The sequence below is a fragment of the Scatophagus argus genome, chromosome 7 (assembly GCF_020382885.2).
Source record: "Scatophagus argus isolate fScaArg1 chromosome 7, fScaArg1.pri, whole genome shotgun sequence".
Taxonomy (NCBI): Eukaryota; Metazoa; Chordata; class Actinopteri; family Scatophagidae; genus Scatophagus; species Scatophagus argus.
The window spans coordinates 1298771-1325640 of NC_058499.1; the positions used below are offsets into that span (position 1 = coordinate 1298771).

Here is a 26870-nt window from a genome sequence, read left to right on the forward strand (position 1 = left end):
GGCTCATGTCCCATCTGCTAAATGGAGGGGGAGGGGCTTATGAGCTGTACTGCAGCCAGCCACCAGGGGGTCCAGATGTTTTGGCTTCGCTCTTGGGGGGCTCTTATGTCGTCCATCTTTATATACAGTCAATGCTCCTGGCAAACCCTCCGACCAGCAGAGAGCACGGTCACTGTGGCGTAAACAGATGCTAAAATGACCGACGGTCTCTGAACACAACCCTGTGTTACATACTGTGTGTGTGTTTATTGTTAAAGAATCTCATTGAGCTTCCTGCTGACTGCACACTTCGTTCTCCCATGAGGCTGTGCAGGAACATCTGTTTCTCAGGAGTGCAGTCAAACAGCTTCCCTCAGCAGGTGGGACTCTACAGCGGCTACACAGGTACACACACACACACACACACACAGATGGGCTGATATTAATCGTGAAGCAGCAGCTCGCAGGACTGATGCTCTCCTGCTTTGTTCTGACCTCAGCTGGGTGAACACACTCATTAGAAAGTGAAGACACATGAAGCAGTGCAGCGTAAAGCAGCACACAGTGCAGCCGTTAGGGAATAAATGTCTAATTTAAGGAGATCAGACATCTAAATGACTTTAGGCTCAGAAGGGCTGTAAGAATTTAGAGTAACTGAAATAAAATGCATAAAATGCAAAATTTTTTCTGAATTGTTTTTTAAAAAAGGAAAGTTTGAGGTAAAGCTACCGCTGACATTGACTGATGTTTCTGTTTCCAGCAGGAACAAGTGATGAACATATCACTAAAATATCATCACATTAAACTGATGTGTTGACCTCTGCAGGCTTACCCACTAGCCTGACCTCCAGAGGGCTCACGCCTCCAGCCAACTTCCAGCCAACTCCCAGCCAACCTCCAGCCAACTTCCAGCCAACCTCCAGCCAGCCTGCAGCCAACCGCCTGCCAACTCCCAGCCAACCTCCAGCCAACTTCCAGCCAACTTCCAGCCAACCTCCAGCCAACCGAGTTCAGTTCAAAACCCAAAAACATTCGATTTACTTGCACTGAGAAGTGCAGTAAATATCCACACCCAAGATGCTGGAAACCACTGAAATGTTCTGTAACATAACCGCATTCAACACTGTGTGTAAACGCTGTGCAGCTTGTGTGTGTGTGTTTGACAGTTGAGTTGAACTCTCTGCCCCCCCGACAGCTGCTGTGCTAAGTATAAAAACACTGACTGGCCTGCCGTCACAGTAAAGAAGCCAACACCAAAATATTTTTGGAAGTGACAACTGAAAATGGCCGCAAGTGAGCTGAGGAGGCTCCACACCAAACCTGGATGGACTCGAGTCCAGCAGACCACCCTCATCATCAACATGCCATCAGCTCACAGTGGCTGACGTTCCTGTGTGGTTTGAAGGAAGCAGGCGGGAGCTGAAGGTGAGCAGGATGTTCACAAACCACTGGATTTATCAACTCATCGATAAAACCTGATGAAACTTTCCCGCTTGCTTTGGTCTTTGGAGTCAGGTGACAAGTTGATGCCCTTCATCTCTTTTTGATGGATGACACTTCACTGGTCTTAACAGGTGGAACCGTGTTGGTGTGTGTTTGCTGTTTCATTGGTGAAAGGGTGAGACTGAAATCTGATCCAGTTTGTCCAGCTGGACGCCAACACTCTGCACAGAGCAAACAGCAGAATCACACGATGTTGAGCTGAAGGAATTAATCTGAGTTGATCCACTGCAAAAATTTATTTCCAACAATTCTCTTCGTCTTCAGCATTTCAACTGTGAATATTTGCTGAATATTTGTGGGCTTCACAGAAAACAACTGAGCATGTTAAAATGATCCTCCTGTACCAACACTGTGGCCTCACTGAGATGAATGAGGGTCAGGACCCGACAGCTGAGGTGTTTCCACTGATGAGTCAGTCTATTGTCACATCCCTAATCGATGCAGAGCCAGCACCACCTCATTGATCAGTTCAGTACAGAATGTGATGTGATGATAGACTGAACTGCATGTGCACAGCCAACAGCCAACAGTGTGACAGGCTGTCACTTCCCACAGCTTGCTTTCTGAAAACGTGTGTGACGTTTTCCACCTTTTCCCCCCAAACGTCCTCCACTCAGGAATCTTCTGATGCTGCATCAGAGGAAGCTTTTCCATGAGACACATCCGACTGGAACTCAGAGTGTGGATCTGTGTCCCACTTTATTATCGCGCAACCAGTTTTCACTAGCAACAAAAGAGGATCCCTGTTAAACCAATCAAGCTGTGATAGCAGAGGACGTCGCTTCACTGAGACTGAGAGGAAAATCCATGTGAGAGTCCCAGAGCAGCACAAAGCTGAGCTGAGTGTCTGTGTGAAGGCCCAGTCTGGATGTTAATGGAAGCTGAGGGAAGAGAAGCTCGTCTCTGCAGCAAAAGAGCTCCGGCTGTCACAAACAGAAGCCGCTTCGCCTCAGACTCGCTCAGACAGAACAAAGTCTTCAGTTTCAGACCTGCAGTGATTCTGCTGGAACGAGTTCAGCTGTAATCTGCAGCTATTTTCATCGGTTTCTGCTGTTTTTGTATCATCTAGTGAGACTTCATGTTAATGAAAAATATCCAATAAACTGTGCTTTCCAAACATTTGGAGAAAAGGGGTAAACAATCCAGTCAAACAAAATCTGATCGGCTCAAAGCGGCTCACACGCCCTGCAGCTTTGTTCTGTGGTTTCTACACGGATTTCTGGACGTTTACTCGTGTTTTAAATAACATCCTCAAGCTTTCACCTGCATGCACCTGTCCTTTACACCTCCCACAGCTCCTCAGCCCTTTCTCTCTCCGAGTCTCTGCTGTTAAATACTATGTGATCTCTAAATGACCTCTGAGGGTGGAGGTGGAGGTGGAGCTGAGGGTGGAGCTGAGGGTGAACAGGCCTTTTGTGTGTCGGCTACACTCAGCATGCAGAGGTTATCAGAGCCTAATCAGATGTTTCCATTCGAGTCATGGAAAACTCATACTGATTAATGCTGCTAAATATTTAGTGATGAAGAGTTCATCTGTAACTGGAGGCCACAGAGGATTAGTGACATTAAAGACCAGGCCGAAGCAGACTCTGCTGGTTTAGCTGCTTGTTATTAATGCTTCTGGGATCTTTATCTCATGCTGAAACTCCCTCCTGGGACTGAACCAACACCAGGACTGCCTACAGTACAACTACAACAAACTACAATGTGAGCGTCACAGCTGATTAATCTGCCTTAACCTCCTTCATTAATAGTGTAGTCTATAAAATTTCAAATAATTGCAAAAAATGAAATTAGTTTCACTGTTCAGAAAAACAGTTGAAAACCCAAAGAGTCTTGGTTTACCGTCAGAACTGACAAAGAAAAGCAGCAAACCCTCAGCTTTAAGACGCTGGATGCAGCAGATGTTGAGGTGTTTTCAAAGGTGGCAGCCCTGCTGTGAATTTCCACATTTGCTCCAACAAAGGGACATTAAATATGACAATCTCTGCGATTCGTCTGAAAGGCAGATGGCAGACGCCTTCAGGATCGATGTGGATCTAAAATCACGGCGTCTCCCGCCTCCAGGCTGCAGTCAGACACTTTGTGGTGCTCAACGGCTTCATTTAGTTGGCTGTGTAGCATAAAGAGCTGGTCTAAACGAAGACAGTGAGGTGTATCCAGACTGCAGCGTGGACTCATCTGGCACTAATTCTTCAGAGTTCAGCAGGAGGACAAGAGCAGTTCTGATGTCTTTCTGTCTTTCTGGAAAGCAGCATCCTGGGTGAGACATTAACATGAGCTCAGAGACAAAAGTGTCCCTGAGATTAGAGCGACCTGAGCAGAAAGCTAAAGGTGAAAGGATGGATGAGCTCTGCAGCTTACATGTTATGTGAATGTGGTGTGGTTCAGTTTGCCCACAGGCTCATTTCATGGCAGTGAAATAATTAAAAGAACAACTTGGGCCGTCTGGCTTCAGTCTGCTAACTGAGTTTCCACTTGAGTTGGTATTAATTCATTGCCATCAGCTGTTAAATTAGCTTTCACTTTGTGCTACTTTATTCCAACAATAATGAGATGGAGTGTAATAAACACATTAAAGGGCTATTCTGGTGTTATTCTGGTTTGCACTGGTCACAGTCTTTTGTCTTCTGTGCCGTCGCTGACACACTGCCGGGTACCTCGATGTGTCAGTCGTATGCCTGGTAGGTTTTATTATTATTGTTATCATTAAAGTGCTCTGAAAAAACAAAGTGAATGTCTACAGCCTCATGACAAACTCCGTCAGCTGAAGAACATCACGTGATGGTTCAAAGCTGCAGATCAGCTGCTAAATGGACCTCGGGGTAAATTGCTATGACATTTTCTATTGGTTATAGAGCTCTCATCAATTCAGAGACTCGGTTTTTTAATCTTTACACACCTCAGCTGAAATATTCTGTAAATCCTGCTGGATGATTGCACAGGGCAGAGATACAAACGTAGCATATATAATCAGGAATATAATCTGTAAATCCGATGAGTTGATAAATCACCTCCTGCACCACAATAAAGGGCCTGTAGCCTCTTGGACGTGAGCTAAACACATTAATCTCTTTTCATTCCCTGATGAGACCATAATCTTACGGGATAACATACACTGTAGAACTGTTTTTGTTTATTAATATGACGTCGTGTGCCGGGCATCAAGGCGAACTAAGGTCCAGTCTGTCGGTCCTGAGCAGCTGAACGTCACTTTGATTTACTGTTATTGTAAATCATCGTTTCTAATAAAACTTCCAGACAAATGAACACTTTGCTCTGCTGTTTCACTTCCTGTTCCTCCTGCTCACCGTCTGTGATGCACAGGAAACAAAAGATGAACAACCGTGTGAGAAAGTATCAGCTCTAAAGCCACAAGAAGCTACAACTACAACTCCCAGGGTGCACTTCACCAACAAACAGCCAGTCAGTCCACGTTTTCAGCAGACACAAGAGAGTGAACCACAACAGTAAAGTCTGAGGGGTCACATCACTGTTGTTGTGTGTGTGTGTGTGTGTGTGTGTGTGTGTGTGTGTGTGTGTGTGTGTGTGTGTGTGTGTGTGTGTGTGTGTGTGTGTGTGTGTGTGTGTGTGTGTGTGTGTGTGTGCCAGCTGCACATCGTGATGAATGAGTCTCTGTTTGTCTTCTTTCCTCTGAGTGTGTCTGAGCAGCCTCCTCCTCTTCGTCCTCTGTGGAACAGAATACAGTATGACTGGCTCCTCCTCCTCCTCACACCTTCAGCTTGTGGTCCAGCTGTGACCGGACGGGCCGCTGGTCTCTGTCGGCGAGCGGTCGGACCGGTTCAGCACAGCTGACTCGGTGTGTTATGAGAGCTGCAGTCACAATGTTGATGCAGCTCGACACGTCTGAAGCGGTTCAATACGACCGATCGTTTCCTGTTTCAGAGTGTTGATGAGGCACTCGGGGAGGTGGTGTTACTGCGTGATGGATGCCATGCTGTTCCCGTTCCTCGCTCGCCGTCCGTCTGCAGGTTGTCAGACGACACGGCGGACGAGGCTGCAGACACGTATTGATCTCTGAGCGAGTTCTCCATCTGTCATGTTAATCCACCGCCGCGGGACTCTCAGCTCCACGGCCTCCATCTGATCAAAGTGTCCTCCGCCCGGCTCGCGCTCTGACAGGTTAAAGGTCAACGGGGTGAAGATGTGACGGGGCTGAAAGCTGATCCGCCAACGCCATCAAAGATCTGCCATCGCTTTGATTATTGTTCCAGAAATGCTTTACAATTTACTGGACAGAATCACAGCTCACAGCCGCCGTTAGCAAATCAGATGCGTCAACACAAACTGAAGATCTGATGCTTTTCTTCTATGGTTTCAAAGTTCAGCTATGAAACTGGTAATAATTAACTGTTACTAGTATCTGATTATTTTAAAGATCAATAGACTGTATGACAGACCGTTAAAGAACAGATTTCGGTTGGATTTCATTCTGTTGGTCAAACCATAATAAGCGATCGATCTCTCCACGACCAGAAACGATTGAGCGCAGATTAACTGATGCGGACGATCGCCGTCACCTGCTGCACCCACAGGTGAGGCTTCGTTCAGCAGCAGGCCTGTTTGTGCAGTACGAGAGCGGCTGGATGACTTTTGGTATTTCCTGCACGTCACGCCGAAAAGGCTCCTCGCTGCAGCACCTTGTTTTGTTCCCTCGAGCGCTGAATCATCACTTCTCCACAGCAGATTCACAGGTGGAGCAGAAAAATGACTCGGAGCTGTTTTCACAGCACATTTGTTGGAGGCATCAGGGTTTTTTTGTTGTTGTTGAGCGTTTGTTCTTTCGGCCCGTTTTTCCCCTCGGAGCATCTCGGATTTATTCAGCAGACGTTGCTCGATAATTAGGTCATGTTATTTGTAATGATATTTGACTTAATGGGGTCTTTTTAAGGATATCGTTTCTGACTCTTGTAAAGCAGAGGAGGAAGAGGAGAGTGGAAAGGTGGTGTGGGGGAGAGACGGGAGACAAACGGGGGTGAGGAGACGTGGACAGGTGCATACAGGAACCACATACGATATGTCACTCAGTTTTAGCGCAGCATTATGTCTGTATTTGCTAACATCAGGCCTCAACGTAGCCAAAGTTGTGAGTTTCGAAGCCAAACGTATTGGCGTGATGCAGGATGAGGCTTTCAGAGCCAAGCTGCTCCGTGTGGGAGCTCGGCCTCCATTAGCATCACACTAAGAGAGGCAGGGTTGGTCCCCGGAGTCTTGTTTCTTTGAGATGGGAGGAAGTCATTACAAACATCCATCTGCAACAGGAGCGCACACACACAAAGGTCACTGACAGCCGCTCAGGGGGAGAACAGTCACGATGTCAGAGCTCAGATCCTTTTCTGCCAGCTGCGGTGTCTTTTTAATGTTTTATTAATGTGTCATAAATACCTGCCCTTTGTAGATTATTTGACATGGCGCAGAGGATGGTGGAGTGCGGTTTTCCTCATTAGTGTGGGTGGAGGGATAGGGTTTCCTCTGTGACAGGCCCGATGTTCACGTTAAAGGTGCTTATGGTAATTGAATCCTAATACTGATTCAGTGCTGAGCAGTTCAGAGGGAGTGCAGGAGAAACGAGCTGCCGCTGCATTAAATGATACGGTTCATATTCTCTGAAAGAGAAAAGTGTACGTGTTTCTGCTCACTAAGTACCGAGGGAAACGCACACACCACCTTCAGGTTTCCTTTCACCTGCCAGGTACAGCTGCTTTAACTGGGACACATTACACATTAAAGGTACAATAGCTCCGTTAGACAACTGGACGAGAGGTTTTCTGGAAGAAGTTTCGCCTCTCTTCTTCAGTACTAACTGATGGCAGGGAGTACTGGAATATTTATACTGTGGGTGTGACAAAGGTCCCTCATGTGGGCCGTTAGGGTCACCTGGGGAAGTGTTAACGGTCGTGAGGGGGTTCTGATGGGTCGTTGACACCCCCTCAGAGTGGTTTTGGTCACAAGCCTCTTCGATGTGTGAACCTGGAGGGAGCAGGTGAGAAGTGAATCTTTTGGGTATTATTCCTAAGAGGGCCTTGTAAGTGGGTCACCAGTACCAGTACCAGTACCAGTACTCCCCACCATCAGTTAGAACTGAAGAAGCTTCTTGGATGAGAGCTGAAACGTCTTCCAGAAAACTTCTCGTCCAGTTGCCTAACGGAGCGGATTCTACCTTGACCACGACCTGGACGACTGAGAATCTCCATACATATTACACATTAAGTCACACACAAATGGCAGTTAAGCACTCGACTCTGGACTCCAGCAGAGCTTTCACAGCCCTGTTGTTTCTCTGAGTTATAAACTCAGAGGAGTTTGTCATGATGCCGCGTCCTCAGGTTAAACCCGGGTTCTTCTTCTGTGGTGCCTGATGAGGCGCTGGAAGCTTTCTGTGATCATGAAGCTTCCCTTCAAGACAGATGAATGACCTCAGAGCTCACAGCTGACAGAATCAGAGCTGTTCACTTCCATCAGGAGACGACAGCACGCATACTGTCATCACACCAGACGTGTGTGTGCGTGTTTCTCCACTGTGTGTGCATCTTTAACATGAGTAACTGAGTCAGATTTGCCTCAAACTGATCCAGTTCTCATAGAAGTCGTCACCTCAGATCCCCCCTGATAAGAAAAACAAAACGTTTGGTCCTTAAATGCACCTCCAGTCTGCTCTTTGCTGTGTGGATTAAAAAAAATGTTTAACATGCCTTATTCTGTTTTATGCTATATGTTTTATGCTATATTATTAATGGTATAATTAATAATGTTATAATCATGTCGAACTAGTTGTTTGTCTCAGTACTGCACACTCTGAGGGAGACAGAGGTATCATGCATAGTAGGAGAAGGACACCATATCTCAAGTCACTCTGACCGATGGGCGAAGACACTGATACACCACCCCTCCCCTCTCGCTTGAGTGTAAAGGTGTTGAGACTAGCAACCGGTGTTATCTTAAAGTATATATAATGATGTACTTCCTTGAGTGCTTTAGATCCCACTTGGCGTTTGGCTGAAGCAGACTTGTGTTCTGAGGTGGGATCTCCAAAGATCTTTGTTTCTAAAATAAATAACTCTGTTTTAAGGCTATTCAACGACTCTGTTTTAACTCTCTCACATCAACCTACTCGGGGAAGCAAGTGGGCTTCAACAATTTGGGGGCTCGTCCGGGATGTGAGGAGTTTTTTTTTTGATCTGACCTAAAACCAAACCGCACACCGAGGACACAGCGCTGTGGTCGACCTAAAACAAAGGTAAAGCAGAAACCTGTTGTAACGAATTCTGCATATTGAATACTCTCAAATAAGAAGGCAATCTGTGTCTGCAAGTGTGAAGTTTCCAAATTCAGAGTCTGTTGAAAATTCAGAGGATAAAAAAAAATAAAAAAATAAAGTGTGAATGAGTGAAAAACAAAGTAAGGAACTGGAACAAAAAAAAAAAAAAGAAAAGAAAAAAGAGGTTAAAAGATCAATTGTAGATCTTGTCCTTGGTCGTGGCGGACCCCACCGTCCTCTGACGAGGGGACGGAGCCCAGGAGGCAGCTGGGTTAGAGTCCCGGGGAGGTGAGGACCCCCGAATTCTGAGTTAGAAGAGCGGTGTCTCTTCAAATATTGGGTTAGAGTCCCTAGGAGCGGCGTCTCCTTAAAAGCTGAAAGGATAAAAGTTCCAGAGTTGGTGAGTATTGAATAAATGTGATATTGTGTGTATGTGTGACATGTCTGGGTAATTGGGGATAAAATAGATAAATAATAGAATTCAGCGGTGTCTTAAGTGCAGAGCATTACAACAGTGTCGTGACAAAACTGTTCAAAACAGACAGCGGAAACCTCACGGTGTCAACGAAGCTGGCTGAGCCGCGGAAACCTCACGGTGCCAACGGAAGTGGCCGGTTTATGTCACAAGGGTCAGTTGCTCGGGTGAACTCCATACAAACTGACTGGCTGTTTTGCTCTGCTCACTGAATAAGACTTGTGGCTCGGGTGGACCCCATACACACCGGCTGACTGCTGAATTTAGATTTTAATAAACTATTGGTTAATTAATTACTTAATTAATTAATAGATTGGTATAACATTTTTAAGGATGGAGGGTGAGTTTAATAAGGAGTTAGATGACGGAGGTTGTGGACCTGAGGGTCGGTGGAAACCTCTGTCAGCACAACTAGAAAATATAATACTGGCAGGGACAGGGGTTACTGAAGAGAAAGAAAAGGAGAAGGAAAATGGAGGAAGGAAGGGAAAGCATATGAGGAGGAGAGGAGAGAATGGTCCGAGTTGGCGGTCTGGTGACAGGGTGCCGATCATCAAAGAGAAGAAAGAAGAGCGGAAAAGCGAGAAGAAGGAGGCCAACACACCGGTCCGACCCCCACCCTACGCTCCTCCACTGCATCATGTGAGTCCCCTCAGGAAAGGTACCCAACAGAGAAAATAGAGAAAGGACAACTTTTCGTAAGTATACCATACCCAACACCCACCGCCTCTGCAGCCAAATGAGTGTTAGATAAAGCCTCAGTCTCAACACAGTCACTAGAACAGACAGATAACGAATCAGCAGTGTCAGAATATCGCGCACTGCCAAGACAAGGCCATCGATAGAATAGTACACACCATACACACACTCCTACCAGGCGAGGATGAAGCGCCCCATGAGCAGCATAAACACCCTATGACCTTGAAATAACACACACACTCAACTACGATAATTTTCCCCTTAATCACCACCAGCTAGGGAGTCAAATACAAATCATTTGGACTAGGTGATGTGCAAGCAATAGTTGATAAAATGCCCCAGTGGCAGAAGGCGGAGGATTGTGGTTAAACAACTTAGATAGTCTTACTGCAGGACAGACTCTGGCGCTTGAAGACTTTAGAGCGGTGGCAGCTGGATGCATGACGGGAGCAGACCTGAGGGAGATTTAGGAGGAGGCTAATACGAGACGCTCTACTGATAACACACCATTTACTAGGGTAAGCACTGACATAGTCAAAGCAATGAGAGAGAAGTATCCATTGCCCAACATTCCAATGGTTCCAAAATTACAGTGGGCGCCTGAACAGCACCCATGCGAGTTTCTAGATAAATGTAAGGACACGTGGATCAAACACACAGGTGTCCACCCAGGGCCAAAAGGGGTACAAAGGGAATGGTACAGACAGGCGGTGTTAGAGGGTGTTCCAGAGGAAGTTAGAGAAAAAGAAACATTTAGTGTATCACCTCACTTGAGCACAAGACGAACAGCAAAAGGAGCAGGACACTATTAAAGAGCTTCAGGGTCAATTACTGAAGCTACAACTGAACGAGGCCTGACAAAGAAGGTAAATGACAAAAAGAGAATAGAAAAAAGTGAAGCTGTGAAGGTAATGGTCACTGCTGAGAATAATGATACTCCTGATTTGTTTCCTGTTCCCTCTTGAATAGAAAAAAAGCTGCCCGAGATACCCACCATACGGCAGAGGAGGAGGCTCCGGGGGCTGGCCACAGTGGGGAGGAGAATGGACGAGAGGACGTGGGGGAAGGGGCGGACCGCCAAAGGGACAGCCGGGAGGAAACGTGTGCTACTACTGCAACCAACCAAGACACTGGGTGAAAGACTGTTCCAGTATACCGCAAAGGGCCGAGGTTGAGGCGATCCACCACGCCCAGGCCTGACGCAGGCACTCAATCACCAAGCAGCACCTACAGTATCCAGTATCCCATGGTGAACTGGGATGACTGGGAGGAGTGGGGAACACACCACAGAGAGACCACGACAGCAGACCCGATGCTGTCTATAAAGTCAATCTATTGGGGAGAGATCTCCTAATCAAACTGGGGGCGTCCACACTGTGTAGCCTGGACAGACTCATAGTGACATTGCCAGCTGAGAACCACAGGGCAATACCTCCTCCAGTCTGTGGAAGAGCAGTATGCGAACATCTACTGGGCTCTGTTGCAACCTGAAACGCCTGAGCACAACGGCATCCTCTCGGCCTACCTGCAGTGGAAACCCTGGATCTCACTGCTCGAGCCCTACATCTCTCCTCCTGACCCAGCCCACGTGACCCTCTTCTATGACAGACTGCAAACTGAGTGGTATCAAGACGGGTTCCAAGAACAGCTACAAGGTAAAAGTTGGCAAATACACTCCACCAACATATATGTGGCACCAGAGGGAGTTGCAGCAGCAGTCACACTCACAGCAGATCAACTAGATTGGTATATGATGTCAGAAGAGGCGGTTCCTCACGTCTCACTAGCATTACATCCTAAACATCAGGCAAAAGAACTGGGAGGCGTGGTTAAACGTGCTCTGGTCCAGACTGATTGGATACCCACACAAATCCCACATCTTGACTACTCACTCGCAGCTAAGACATATCGCATTGATATCGCAGCATGCGACATGGCTATCTTAGAACATACACAGGTAGCTAGGCATCATGGGCGGGAAAAAACTGACCATCACCTAGCTGCAGAAATGATAGATACCCTACCAGACTACATATGGGCTCAGAGCCCCACAGACGTGGGTTTAACAGACTGCAATCCCATTACATTCAGGACAAACACAGAACAGCCATTGTGGATCAGACAGTATCCTCTAAAACCTGAGGCAGAAGCAGGGATCCAGGACACAATTGAAGGGTTATTACGAGCAGGGGTGTTAGAACCCTCACACTCTGCATGGAACACCCCTATCCTGCCAGTAGAAAAGAAAGGGACAGGTAAATACAGAATGGTGCACGACCTCAGAGCCATTAATAACATCCTTTCCACTACCACGGTGCCCGTGCCTAATCCATATGTGGCTCTGACTAATTTGGATCCGTCTCAATCATGGTTTACATGCATTGATCTGGCTAATGCATTCTTTTGTCTCCCATTAGCGGAAGAGTGCCGTGACATTTTTTCATTTACCTATAAGGGTCAACAGCTGCGGTACACCAGGCTGCCACAAGGGTTCACATTGTCACCGGGGCTGTTCAATCATGTCCTCAAACAAGCTCTAAGTGACTGTATTCTGCCAGACAACACCACACTTATTCAGTATGTAGACGATCTCCTCCTGGCGGCACCCACAGCTACTGCCTGTCTCACAGCGACCAGCTCTGTCCTGCAACACTTAGCAAGGAAAGGGTTTAAGGTAAGTAAAGCCAAATTACAGGTAGCCAGGAAACAGGTTTCTTTCCTAGGCAGAGTGATCTCCCAGAAAGGAGCAGGGATGTCTCCATCCCACAGAACATCCATCTTACACCACCCAAAACCAGTCAAGGTAAAAGACATGCTCTCATTTCTTGGGCTCACGGGGTACAGCAGAAATTACATACCCAACTACACAGGTCTCACTCAACCACTTCGCGCATTGGTGAAAGATCAAGGGATGCGTAATCTCAACGCTCCTCTGGAGTGGACGCACACAGCGGAAGTAGCATTTATAACGCTGAAACAAAAATTGGCTACTGCTACTGAATTGGCCTTACCAGACTACACGTTGCCATTCTACCTTGATGTTTCTGAAACAGAAGCAGTTGTTAATGGCATTCTGTTCCAGAAAAAAGGGGGAGAAAAAACAGTGCTAATGTACATAACTGCAATAAACAAATCCATCAAACACGAGGCAGAAATGAGGGAACAATGCAGCAGATCATGCAGCAAAGATGGCGGTTGGGTATCAGGTTAAACGAGAACTAATGTGTTCAGAAGAAGAGATGGAACTGAACCAGAACTAACTGACATTATAAGATTGCAAAAGGGGGTCTCACCACAGGAGAAAACGTTCTGGAAAGCCAGAGGAGCTACGGAGGTGGGAGGACTGTGGAGGAGTCCGGATGGACGTCTTATTCTACCCCCAGGTATGAGAAAAACAGCGCTAGAGGAGGCACACGGAGTAGGACACGTGGGAGTGGCACAGATGCTGAAAAACCTGGAGAACTGGTGGCATCCTCACTTGAAAGATATGGCGAAACACTGGGTAAGAACATGTGAACTTTGCACCAAGTACAATGCCAGACCGACCATCAGACTCGAACCGGGTAAGTATCCTCTCGAAGTACGACCAGGGAAAGAAATTATCATAGATTACACAGATATGATAACCACAGTGAGAGGGTACAGGTATGTGTTGATGTGTGTGGATGCGTATACAGGGTGGCCGGAGGCGTGTCCAACAAAAAGGGAGGATAACAAGTCAGTGATTAAGTTTCTGATTAATCACTACATTCCTCGACATGGGTTCCCAGAGAAAATTCGATCAGACAATGGGACTCACTTCAAAAATCAAGACCTCCAGCAGGTGGAGGCAATGCTAGGGCTGAAACATTCATTTGGCACTGTTTACCACCCGCAATCACAGGGCAAGGTTGAAAGGATGAATCAAACAGTTAAGCACAAATTGGCAAAAATATGTGCACAGACTAACCTGACCTGGCTAGATGCCTTACCCCTGGCGCTCATGTCCATTCGAAGCTCCATTAACCAGAGCACAGGATTCTCTCCTCATGAGCTACAAACAGGGAGAGCTTTTCCAGGTCCCATGACAAGATTGATTGGGATTGGTGAAGACAAACAAAACCTGACCACAAGAGCATATTTTAAAGAACTGCAGGCTCTCGTTTCAGCTTTTGCCAAACAGGTCACGGACCGACACGAGGGGGCGCACGAGGCTTCGTCGCCAGAGGTGAATTGGGTCCTGTTGCGGGTAATCAAACGCAAGTGGTCGGAACCAAGGTGGACTGGACCGTTTCAGGTGGTAGAGAGAACCTCGCATGCAGTCCGACTGAAGGGTAAAGGAGACACCTGGTACCACTGGAGCCAGTGTGCAGCAGCGGAAGAACCGCAGCGGTCCCTCTTCGAGGTCCACCAGGACCTCCAGGCAGCAAACACCGACCCGGCTGGGTCGGGCGTGAGTCACACACACAAAGGGGCAGAATAATCCCCGTGTGCTGACTAGGTGACAGGGCAGTCTACCCCTGGCACTGAAGAACAGAAGAGAAGACGTCACGGGAGGAGGTGAAATAGCGCTCCTCTCCTGCATGTGGCGTGCCAAGCCACCAACCTCCAAAACAGACACCTCTGAAACCTATGAATACAACAATCAGAGAACAAAACAAATTGACCAAGCAGGTGGTATCACTCATACAGAGAACAGAGTTGATTAAAATCTTCTCATTCAGGGATATTACCAACACTTGTGGGTGGCAGATAAACTTTCCAATTGGGCTTTTCTATATTACATATACGTTGGATGAAATCCGAAGGTGAAACGGTAAGATTTGAGAATTTAAGAAGTTAAGATAGCACGTAAAGATGTCCGACTGTCAGTTATCTTTCTTCATTGTTTGTTGGTTTATTGTATGTGTGGCTTTCGCTCTTGCTCTAATAAAACTCTCGCTGTGCGGTCATACCAGACTATAAACAGGATAAGTTGTGCAGCCTCGTGGCTGCTAGAATTGAGTCATAATTCATTTAATATTGTATCTGTGCTATTTTAAGTGTAAACTGTTGCATAATCAACTTCAAACCATTGACAGGGTAAAGAAAAGAGAAGTGATGTATGGTAATGCTAAATGGCTAGCAGGACTCAGCCTGCTGGCCGTGATGATTGTAACTTTAATTTTACTCTTGTGTGAATCCACTGACAACACCACATTTGCTTTAGAGCCACAAACCCACACCTACCCCTGACATCTCATCCAATGACATTGTAGCTATTGATTATACCACACTAAAACCCCTAGATATAATACAAATCTCCACAGGATACAGAGATAGTAACCTCTGGAGGAGTGGATGACAAATATGTTTGGTCAGTGGTTTAATTTTGTCACTTATGGTCTCTATTGCGACTTTTGTGGGAATTTTAGTTACTTGAGGATGTTGTTGTGTACCCTGTATTCGAGCTCTCACTGTTAGATTCATCACAGCCACAGTAGAGAAGGGTAGCGCCCCTGTTCCAAGGCACATGATGCCGTTGTTGCAAAGATGGACTCTGATGGGGAGGACAAACAGGATAGGGTCATCAGAGAGTTTGAATTTGACATTCGTAAGTGATCTCTTAATAGAGATCAAAAGGGGGAATTGTGGATTAAAAAAAATGTTTAACATGCCTTATTCTGTTTTATGCTATATGTTTTATGCTATATTATTAATGGTATAATTAATAATGTTATAATCATGTCGAACTAGTTGTTTGTCTCAGTACTGCACACTCTGAGGGAGACAGAGGTATCATGCATAGTAGGAGAAGGACACCATATCTCAAGTCACTCTGACCGATGGGCGAAGACACTGATACACCACCCCTCCCCTCTCGCTTGAGTGTAAAGGTGTTGAGACTAGCAACCGGTGTTATCTTAAAGTATATATAATGATGTACTTCCTTGAGTGCTTTAGATCCCACTTGGCGTTTGGCTGAAGCAGACTTGTGTTCTGAGGTGGGATCTCCAAAGATCTTTGTTTCTAAAATAAATAACTCTGTTTTAAGGCTATTCAACGACTCTGTTTTAACTCTCTCACATCAACCTACTCGGGGAAGCAAGTGGGCTTCAACAGCTGCTACAGTTGGGTGAAACCAAAACTCAGCTTGTCCCAGCCGACACGAGGCGAGGTCCCAGGGTCCAGCCCGGACCTGCCAGTTCATCCACAGGATGGCATCCAGAGACCACTCACACTCACCTTCACTCTTTACAGACACCAGTGAACCTGAGCTGCCCGCGTCAGGGCTGTGGGAGGAAGCTGGAGAACCCGGGTGGCCACGAGGCCGCAACTTCCATCACCAGTTACTTTGGAGATTCAGCTTGTGATTGATACAAACTATGAATCAAGTATTACAAACCATCATGGTGTGTTATTATACATTACGCTCCTACGCAGGAAGCTCCGGTCTGATTGATCTCATCCGCAGTCGGACAAAAAACACTAACGCTGATTATATCAGATGAGATGGCGGGTTTGTCGAGGAAAAATGATCTTCACAAACCCAATAACAATCTGGACAGAAAAACGTCTCATCTTAGCTGTAATGAAGTGAAATAGCATTTGGCTTCATCAGTAATAAATTACAACAACTGCAGCTGCACCAGCCAACAAGCAATCAATCGTACGGGAGATCCACACGATGGATTAAACATCGTTATTAAGGTGATCGATCGGGAATCTATTAACCAGCAGCACACAGGCAGAATACCTACAGTGTCAGGCCTGTAAAACTCTGTGTGAGTGTGTGTGTGAGTGTGTGTGTGTGAGTGTGTGTGAGTGTGTGAGTGTGTGTGTGTGTGTGAGTGTGTGAGTGTGTGAGTGTGTGAGTGTGTGTGAGTGTTGTGCAGTGAGAGGGGAACATGAATGACACCTTTTCAACTGCACTTTTTAATGTTTATATAAACACATGAATGCTTAAGGTCAGGGTTGCAGTCCTCGCAGGTATAGAAGTGCAATCTGTGTGTGTGAGAGTGTGTGTGAGTGTGTGCATGTGAGAGTGTGTGTGTGTGTGTGTGCCGAGGTGTTCAGGACAGTCGGTTATTTTTAGCTGTGAGGAGAAATAATTCAGTACGATCACACAGCCGCTCGTTCACCTCCTCTCTGACAGAGGAAACCAACCAACACATGGATCCACCTGCTCCACCTGCTCCACCTCACACACACTAACGGCCAGCAGCTGGAGCAGCTGAGTGGATCAGGAATAATTGCCTGAGCAGCAGACAGGTGTTTGGCTGAGGAGCAGACAGGTGGGGACGGGTGGAGACGGGTGGAGCTGCCACGTCCAGCACATGTAAACAGAATCTGTGATAAGAACGTCAGGCAAAGTCAAACACAACCTTTTCATAAATCCACGACACCATCAGACTGAACTGCTGCCTCTGCACAGCTTCAGTCGCTTCCTGTCACTCCACAACTCCGATCCAGCTCGGTTAACCGAAGAACTGCCCTTTCAGCCCACTGGGTGTTTCCGGACGAACAGCACGGGACTGTTTGACTGAAATAACCGGAGGGTCCAAATTTCACCGTCAACCGTGAGGGCAGAAAGCAGCACCGACACTCGTTTGCAAAGGGGAAAAGTGCATTTACGTTAAAAAAGACAACAAAACCCGCGGGCTGAATGTGACAATCCCCCGGTCTCACTCACCTGTGCGTGGACCCGCATGGAAGCTGTCGGCGGAGTTTACCCGTCCCCCGAAAAGTCCCGCTTCTTCCGGCGTCTGCTCCTCCGTTTACCGAGAGGAGAAAATAACGAATACCAGGCGGTGACGGTAAGACCGAGCAGAAGGCGCTACTCTCCTGTCTTTTCCGGTAAAATGTCCGTTTCAAGTAATGAAGGAGGAGAACCGGGAGGGAAAACGCCCAAACTTGCGCACGGAGACCAGAAGTGCGTCCCGGTGGGCGGCCGAGGCCAACGGAAAAGATGGCGCGTCAAGTTGGAAGAGAAGAAGGAAGATACCGGATGTTAAGGTGTTTCACTTTCACAATAAAGGTATGCAACTCTGTTTCTCAATTTAAAACGCACACTGACACATTTTTATTGGCAGTTTCCACAGCCTTGACTTATTAAGTGGGAAAGTTTTGTCCCCGCATTTTATATCTATTAAAAACTGACCGTTTGACTGTTTTCTTTTTCAGCTCATATGTGTTTAAATTGTATACTGACTATAATTAAAGGTTAAGGGTGGAGCTGAGGATAAATGACGACCTCCGACTACTTTCAGAGGTAGACGCCAAATTCAGCATCCACCACCCTTCTGGTAGCATGTGAAGCTTTTGTCAGTTTTAGAAAATCAGAATCAGAAATACTGTATATAAAAAACATCTTTTGTCCAAAGTGTGTGCATTTCAGCAACACCAGAACAAACCTGTCACGGAAAAGTTGAAAGAAAATATATAAAATTTAGAAATCTATGTACAGGAGCCTACATGTTACACTAGCCTAATGTGTGTGTGTGTGTGTGTGTGTGATGTAAACAGATGTAAGGCAATAAACAAACAAAGGACTGAATAAGAACAGAAGAAAATAACTAGATGAAATATCTACATACACTATATGAGTTAAATCTTTGTGTGAAACAAAGCCAGTAGTGCAACTCCTGCAGTCATGGTGATATTATACCATAATTAATGTAATGCAGTGTAATCTGGTGTTAAATATACAACTTCTTCTACTACTCACGCATCCATAATAATAACCTACCTGATATTTTCTATAAATTAAATTAGAGCTAAAAGTCATTAATATTAGAGGAAGACTTTTATTTACAAGCGACCGGAAACATGAACTCTTATTGTGGATGACTTTACTCTACGCATGAAGCAGCAGCAGAAGCAGCTGTGTGTGTGTGTGTGTGTGTGTGTGTGTCCTCTCTCTTGCTTCTATTTCTTGCTGTTTACCGGCGGTCCCCGGGGACCTCCGTGCCGCCTTTGCCAGGCAACGGAGCTTCAGAGAGCCGGAGATGAGAGCAGGCGGGCGGGCGGGCGGGCAGGTGACAGATGCGTGCAGAGCAGCGGGGAAAAGCACCGACACATCACTGTATCATCACACAACTGTATGATAATAACGTCCAAAACTGAGGATCCACTCTCACTGCTTTCTGAGACACGAGGAATACTTTCAAAATACTCATGTTTAATTCATTAGCATGCAAATTCTGCAGTGCTGGAAGAAGTAGGCTTTTAAAAGTCATTATAAATATTAGCTTCTTCACTAGTCTCCAAGTATTAAGTATAAACTGCGTGAAAAGCTAGAGATAGAGCTAGATAATAAATAAACCAAAAAGACCTGAGACTGCTAAAAAACAGTCTACTGGGGAGGACCAGCCAGTTGAACTGGGAAAAGTAAAGTTAGTTTTGATTTTGTCTTTCATTTGAGACATCAGCTAGCTTAGCATAAAGACTGGAAACAGAAGTCAACCGATAGCTTAGTTTAGCATAAAGAGTGGAAACAGAGGGCAACAGCTAGCTTAGCTTAGCGTAAAGACTGGAAACAGAGAGCAGCAGCTAGCTTAGCTTAGCATTAAGACTAGAAACAGAGGACAGCAACTAGCTTATCTTAGCATAAAGACTGAAAACAGAGGGCACCAGCTAACTTAGCTTAGTTTTTAAGACTGAAAACAGAGGGCAACAGTTAGCTTAGCTTAGCATTAAGACTGAAAACAGAGGTCAACAGATAGCTTAGCATTAAGACTGAAAACGGAGGTCAACAGATAGCTTAGCATAAAGACTGGAAACAGAGGACAACAGCTAGCTTAGCTTAACATAAAGATCTGTTCTATTTTCTATTCTGTGCTCTATTTGGTTTATTCAGTTTGTACAAAAACAAGTATAAAAAACATAGTTTGTCTGTTATGGGAAGTTTCATTCTGGCACTTTTTCTTGTTAACCAACATCTGGACACAGTTACCTTGCAGACCCTGAATAGAAACTACGGGTTATTTATCCAGTTGGTCTCAGGAGCCGTAAACTGGAAAAGCACCTTATCAACCGAGAGAACACAGTAGAAATGATATGAAACCTGTAGCTGTGGTTAAAATTGGGGTGTCTTTAAAACTGAGTTTTCTTTCACAGCGAGGCTCATCCCGAGTCTGAAGGTGTGTGAAGTGAGCACAGCTTCAGTCCTGAGGAGTTCATGTGAGACAGTTAACACTGTGGTGCACATAAGGTTAACAAAGTCGTCATCATCACAGCCTGGAAACAGTCTGGTAACTGGACACCTCAATGTTTACAGCTCCTGAGTTTCAGTTGGCAAGCACAGACAAGCAGCAGCGGCAGCTCATTCTCTTATTGTTAAGGACCGAAGGTTGTGCACATACACCTGTACTATAAATGGGTGATAATATATACATATATGCAATATGTAAAAAACATGTTTTTATTTTAAATTGTACATATGGTGTATATGGTTGTGGTAACCATATGTGCATTGTGTACAACACTCCTGCAGAGGACTTGTGTCTTTTTGAATAAATAAACAGTCGGCATACTTTCAGTTGTCTTTCAGTACGAGACTGTCTGTGTCTCAGTGTGTCCTCTGTCTCCCCCTGTTGTTGCAGCCTGATCAGTACTGCTGAACTGTGGAGGAGCCACACAATGAGATGAGCTGTGTGGGGTTCATTAAATCCAGGACAAAAGGCGTCTCATGGCCGTGGGGCCGAGATAACAGATAGCGTTCTCCTCTGCGGTGGCATTTATTGATCCGAGTGAACGACTAATTCACCTGTTCTTCTCCTGCTGCAGTCGTCCTCATTGAGCTCGGCTGCAGGCTGAATACAGACATTATTGGAGACTCGTCTGCGCCTCATATTTCACTGCTGCGTGCTGAGGATGATGAAGCGCTGCGGCCTGATGGGAGTGAACTATTGATTTAATGATGTATATCTGTATACAGATCCTCCGTCAGAGCCAGGGGCTGGATTAAAGGGCCGTTACTGACCTCTGGTGTGTGTTTACTGGCCTGTTTTGTTGACTGTGTTTGTGTGTGTCCTCAGAAGTCTGAGGCTTTTGTTCTCAGTCTGCACACAACTTTTATCGTCTAAATGAGGTAAAATGTCAGTTAGCTTAGCATAACCAAGAATTTGTCTCTCATTATGAAAACTAACTTGGAGACACACAGATTGAATTTAAAAGTTTAACATCTTTCAGCCTCTAAAAACCTTCCGCCAGTTTGTGATGCTCAGTGACTTCCTGTTTACACAGCTGACGGCTCCTGATTGGACAGACCTTCACTAAAGTTTTAAGGGTGCAGCTTAATTTAGTAAATCACTTTTATTTAAATTATTTAAATGTTTAGTTTTATATTCTTTTTATATTCTATGTTTATTTAGCTTATATTTCTGTTTTGTTCAACTTTTTATCTCGTATTTTTATATTCTATTTATTGCTCCCGGGACCTGAGTCCTAATTTCCTACCATAAACATGTGAATGTGAGCTGGTATGACAATAAAGTTCCTTGAATCCTTGAATCCTTGAATCCTTGAATCCTTGAGTCTGAGGAAGGACTTCATGTTCAGTGACTTCATAACGAGCTGCTGTGACTCGGAATCCTGGAGGTTTTCTAGAACTTAAACTGTTTTCATTTGTGTATTTTCAAAATAAAGTCTGTCAGAAACAAACAGCTACATTTTCACAGGCAGCAAAAGCATCTACAGATGGAGAAGGTAAGAAAATGCTAGAATTCAAGCAGAAAATATTTTATCTTCATTTATACTTCATCTTTTTAGCCAACATTTGGTTCATGTTATGGTTTACATGCTGATAGCTGAGAGTTTGTGTTCTTTAAACGTGATTTCACACAGCAGCTTCGGTGGAAGACATACCCCAAATAAAAGAGAAGTATTAACATCAAAATAAGATACCAAAAGTAAAACTACTCATTATGGATCATTTTATCATTTTTAGTGATGCATTAATGTGTTAATCTTTTTAGTTTGCAGCCGGTGAAAGTGGAGTGTAAGAATTTCGATAATATTTTGTATGAATTATCTGAACCTGTGCAGTAACTAAAGCTGTCAGGTAAATGAAGGGGAGGAAAAGGTCTAACGTTTCCCTCCAAGGTGCAGTGCAGTAGAAATACAGTATGAAGCAGCAAAGTAGCATGAAATGGAAATCTGAATGTTTCACAGCGTGTCAGTTGTCGCTTGTCTTTTGTCCTCACCATGTTTCCTGTCTGCCTCTTTGCTGTCCTCTAAAACGATATCTTCACAGAGACAGACGCACAAGGAGACCAACAGCACGGTCCGTCCTGCTGCAGCCAGACCTGATCTCCGGGTGCCCGCTGGATCCCAGGTCAGGAAAGTCACGGTGAGTTCAAGAGACATGACAGAATTTGTGTTTTTGAGCTCTAAAACAAGCTTCATTTTTATATTCAAGTAAAAGTTGACTGGGTAGCTCAATGGTGGCTGGGGTATGCAGTGAATAGTGACATAAGATAAGACAACAGCGTTGTCTTTTCACCTTCTGTTTAAACAAATGCACTGATAATAAACTTTTAATCATCTAAATCTGCAGAAGAACTAAAGCTTTAAAGTAATCGTAGATGTTTGAGTAGAAAGCAAATGTACTTAGTTACTACGCACTTTGGGATTTGTGTTTTACGTTGTTGTCCTTCCTGTTTCCCTGTGAACAGGAAGTGATGTCAGGATGTGGGTCTGCAGCTAAGCAGCAGAACAAACAGATGAGATTTTGTGTCCACTGCTGCCAGCGGAGGAAACAGCAGATCAATAAGGTCCAGAGAGCGAAGGACTCGACGGGGGTTCAGATCCACTGTCTGAGTGTGGAGCGTTACAGGGAAATCTACAACTCGGTGTTACAGCCGTCCATCCTCGCCACTCTGTCCTCATTTCAACCCACTGTAAGACAAGTCCCACAACCTCATCCGTCACTCCCAACGCTTCACTCTCAGTCTGCTCTCCGTCAGCACTCAGACACAACAGACCCTTAAAAGTAGCTGTGTGTTGGCACGAAACGGGGTGACGATACGATACGGGCGACGATTCCAAACGGGGTGACGATACGATACGGGCGACGATTCCAAACGGGGTGACGATACGATACGGGCGACGATTCCAAACGGGGTGACGATACGATACGGGCGATGATTCCAAACAGGGTGACGATTCCAAAGGGGGTGACGATACGATACGGGCGACGATTCCAAACGGGGTGACGATTCGATACGGGCGACGATTCCAAACAGGGTGACGATTCCAAAGGGGGTGACGATACGATACGGCCGATGATTCCAAACGGGGTGACGATTCCAAAGGGGGTGACGATACGATACGGGCGACGATTCCAAACGGGGTGACGATACGATACGGGCGATGATTCCAAACGGGGTGACGATTCGATACGGGCGACGATTCCAAACGGGGTGACGATTCGATACGGGCGACGATTCCAAACGGAGCGAGCGAACGATATACGGCGACACCTTAACATTTCATAGACGTGTGTCCTTTGTGTTCAACCACAGCCACAAATCTTTACCAAAAAACTATTAATTACAAATCAATACAGTGTTTCTGAGAATCGATGCAGTATCACATAACAAAATGTTGTGATGCTGAGGTGTATAGATACTTTCTGGCAGAGTCGATCAGGATCCATTCAGCTCAGAGACAAATCAAAACTGTCCAGTAAGAGCACAGATGGTGTTTGCAGCAGTACAGCTGTGAGACTGTGGGAATACAGTCAGGTGATCATGAACTGATCATCACGCCAATCGGCGAGGGCAATTTATCTGCACTGGCAGGTGAGTTTTTGGGTATTTGTTGATATGCCAACATGCAGACACAAACTATAGCACACACACATGTGACTGTGTTTCATGTGGGACTCTAAAATATTCCTAAACAAATCTCATCATTGCATCTGTTCACTGGTATACAGATGAATGTTTCGTGCTGACCGTGACCTGTCGACCCATCAGTCGCTGTCTGCAGGCCAATCAGAAAATGGTTTAATATTTAATGTTTAATATTGTTCACACCTGTGGGTAAAGTCGCATGTTTCAGCATCGTTCACGGTCTCGTGGCTCTGGATGTGTTCTGTATTTCGCTGTTTCCTGCGGCAGCACTGACCTCAGTTTAATCACAAGCTGGTCTCTTTTTAAGGACTACGTCCCGCAGGTCCTGGAGCTGAAGCAGCACCTGTGGACCAAGCTGAGTGCACCTGTGCTGCAGGAGACGGTGATGGAGGACGGACGGGTGGAGGTCAAAGAAATATTTGACCTGACTAAGATGTGATGGAGAGAAACTTGTCATGAAGAAATAAAAGTGTGTCTCCAGGTTATTCACCATCATTAAAGTGAATGACAAACATAAAAATATTGATTTAGTAGGACAATAAAATAATTCACTTTGTCGCAGATTCCTGGTGTGACTCGAGCGCAGCCTGAAATGTGACGCTCACTTTGTGTCTTACAGCAGGTGGATTTGCATGTTCGGTTTGCCCCTCAGGCACATGAACCTTCCAGGTTTCAGCCGCCTTCTGAAGCTGGAAAGTCACTGATCAGAAATGAGCTGGATAGCATTTTATTCAACCTGAATTTATTTATCAATTCTTTTTGGACGTTTATTTGTTGAACTAAAACCTGAACCACAGAGACTAACCAGGGCCGTAAACATGAAGGGCCCAAATCCGCCACCCCTCCCAAACTAAAGTCAAATTTGAAAACTGATTTGCTCTCCTGTCACCTCTTTTCCTCCTGTTTTCCTCAGCTCTCCTCTCCCAAACCCACAAAGTTATCAGTCCCTACTTTGAGGTGAAATGATTCGTCAAAACAAAACAATTTCCATGATGTGTTTATTGATCAGCAGGTTAGTCAGTAATGAAAATAATCAGCTAAGCCGTTCCTATCAAACTACCACACGTTTACAGAATATGCTTGGATCTATGAAAAAGCAAACCTTTAGCGTATGTTTCTGAGCTTTAGAGAAGTTGATGTGGTCTCCTCTGCCAGAGTTTTGGAGCTTGGGGTCCAGCAGGTCACCTGTCTGAGCCGAGACAGGTAGAACATGGGGCCGATGAACAGGCCGATGTTTGGAAACACCAGCAGGACCTGCAGAACGTAGCACTGTGCAGAGCTGATGGTCTGACTGGATGTTATCACGGCCATGTACGGAACCAGAGCCACCAGAGGAGAATAAGCTACAGCCGACGGCACCATCACGGCCACGATGTTCTTCAGAGCTCGTCTCTTCAGCGGCACGCTGGACCTTGAAGCTTCGCCCGGTGCGCTCTGACACAACACCCACACGATCCCCAGCAGACACAGCAGCATGACCAGGAATAGCAGAGAGATGATGATGGACAGGGGCAAAGCCAAGGTGAACACGCCCACAAAGTATCCCAGCAGGCCCACGGTCAGGGTGAGGATCCAGGCACAAGCACACAGGGCCACACGGTACTTCCACTGCCCCAGCGTGAGGTAGGCCACGGGCCGAGCCACCGCCACGTATCGCTCCAAACACATGAAGGTCAGCAGCAAAGGGCAGCCAAAGATGTTGAGAGCAAACACGGCTTCGTGGACAGAGTGGGCGGCCTTGGAAACCTCGTGCAGGCATGTGTAAATGTCCAGAGGCAGACAGAGGCAGTACAGGATGTCCATGACGGACACGTTGAGGCCCAGCACCTCAGACGCCGTCATGGCTCGCTTCCTCTTCAGCAGCATCCACATCAAAGCTGCGTTAGCTGGAAAAGACATCACTAGTATGAAGATCTTGACTCCGAACCAGACCTTGTCACCAGTTTGCATGTGACAGTGGTTCATCACTGCCGCCGCAGAAAAGGCAAAGGACCAGAAGAAGCCGTGGAAAGCTTCAGGGAAGCCGAGTGCCGCCTGAGCGCCGCTGAGAGAATCGTTGCTTTCGCTGGCAGGTGATGGAGCTGAAGTCGTGTCGTTGTTTCCCATTGTCTCCTGGAGTGAAGACAGATTTAATAACTGCAGAGCGAAAGTTTCTACACCACAGAGGACACGGCCAGAGAAAACCAGACCGTGTCCACATCAAACTGTAATCGACGGGAAGAAGGGAACAAACAAGCCTGGTGAGGAGTTTCGTTAAACCAGCTGCGTCACCTGTGGCCCAAAAACGTTTTCCCCGCCGCTATAAAAGAGACGTCTGTAACCCTGCTGACAGGACACGCGCATCCACACAGGCTTTATGTTTGTAAAACTTTCCATAAGCTAAGAGAAGCAATTAAAACCTCTGTGGCGTCATCGCAGTAGTATTGTGTTTTCTTGTATTTATGACAATGAAACTTGAAGTAAACTCAGATGTTGTTCTGTCTGTGGTTGGAGACAAACAGCAGAAACATGAACTGACCTTCAGCATGAAGATGGACGTCTGCTCGGTGCTGTGAAGGGTCTCCTTCCTCCTCCTCCTCCTCCTCCTTTAAAGCCAGGCAGCAGACACGCCCGGAGCGTGTTTGCATACAGAGGTGATGGTCGATTTGTTTGTGAGCAGGGCTCCTTATTTCGGTGATTGTGAAACATTTTCCAGTATGCAAATGTCTCCGGAAAAGCGAGGAAAGCGGGTGAACACCTGACGCTTACATCACGACATTTACATCGTGTGTTCACCTGAGCGGGAGGCTCAGGGGCTCAGAGCTCGGCTTCAGTGATCAGTCTGCTGATATTCTCAGTTGTCTTTATCAGTAAAGCTCAGATGTGGTCTCTCAGGACCGTCTCACTTCCTGTCTGAGGATCCTGATCAGAAACAGCTGGTCTGACTCAACCTTTCATCAAGCTTTTCTATCTGCTCGGTGTAATCTGTGCAGAAAGTCTAAAATAATTACTGAAGAACCACATGCAGTGGGCCTCTAACGATCACATGACCAACTGTCACATGACCAACTGTCACATGACCAACTCTACAGTCACACGCTGTGAATCAGGAACTGAGTTGAGTCGACTAATCTTCTCT

At 46.0% G+C, this 26870-nt stretch overlaps 2 protein-coding genes, 1 long non-coding RNA gene and 1 pseudogene across 5 annotated transcripts in view; 2 read left to right on the plus strand and 2 right to left on the minus strand.

The window, feature by feature from the left end:
• LOC124061603 (carbohydrate sulfotransferase 8-like) overlaps positions 1-17864 on the minus strand; it is a 41185-nt gene extending 23321 nt beyond the window's left edge. The window contains exon 1 of one of the 2 annotated variants that reach the window (XM_046393622.1): positions 17587-17864. The gene's annotated coding sequence lies outside the window, so the exon portion shown is untranslated. The remainder of the gene's footprint in view (positions 1-17586) is intronic. The other variant, XM_046393621.1, reaches the window with a different exon arrangement.
• Positions 300-15664, plus strand: LOC124061747 (annotated as a pseudogene).
• Positions 17796-20876, plus strand: LOC124061604. 2 transcript variants are annotated; one of them, XR_006843782.1, is made up of 2 exons: positions 17796-17931; positions 20498-20876. It is a non-coding gene; the product is annotated as an uncharacterized LOC124061604 (long non-coding RNA). The 2 variants fall into 2 exon arrangements; XR_006843783.1 differs by lacking the exon at positions 17796-17931 and adding an exon at positions 18959-20244.
• Positions 20877-24856: 3980 nt separating this feature from the next.
• On the minus strand, positions 24857-25858 carry LOC124061748 (G-protein coupled receptor 35-like). The gene has a single exon (XM_046393965.1). It carries the CDS (start codon positions 25856-25858, stop codon positions 24857-24859), a length of 1002 nt encoding a protein of 333 aa, XP_046249921.1.
• Positions 25859-26870: the final 1012 nt, after the last annotated feature.

What these genes read in the sequence shown, in the direction of transcription:
- LOC124061748 (XM_046393965.1), bottom strand. Translation starts at nt 25,858, where the DNA reads ATGGGAAACAACGACACGACTTCAGCTCCATCACCTGCCAGCGAAAGC.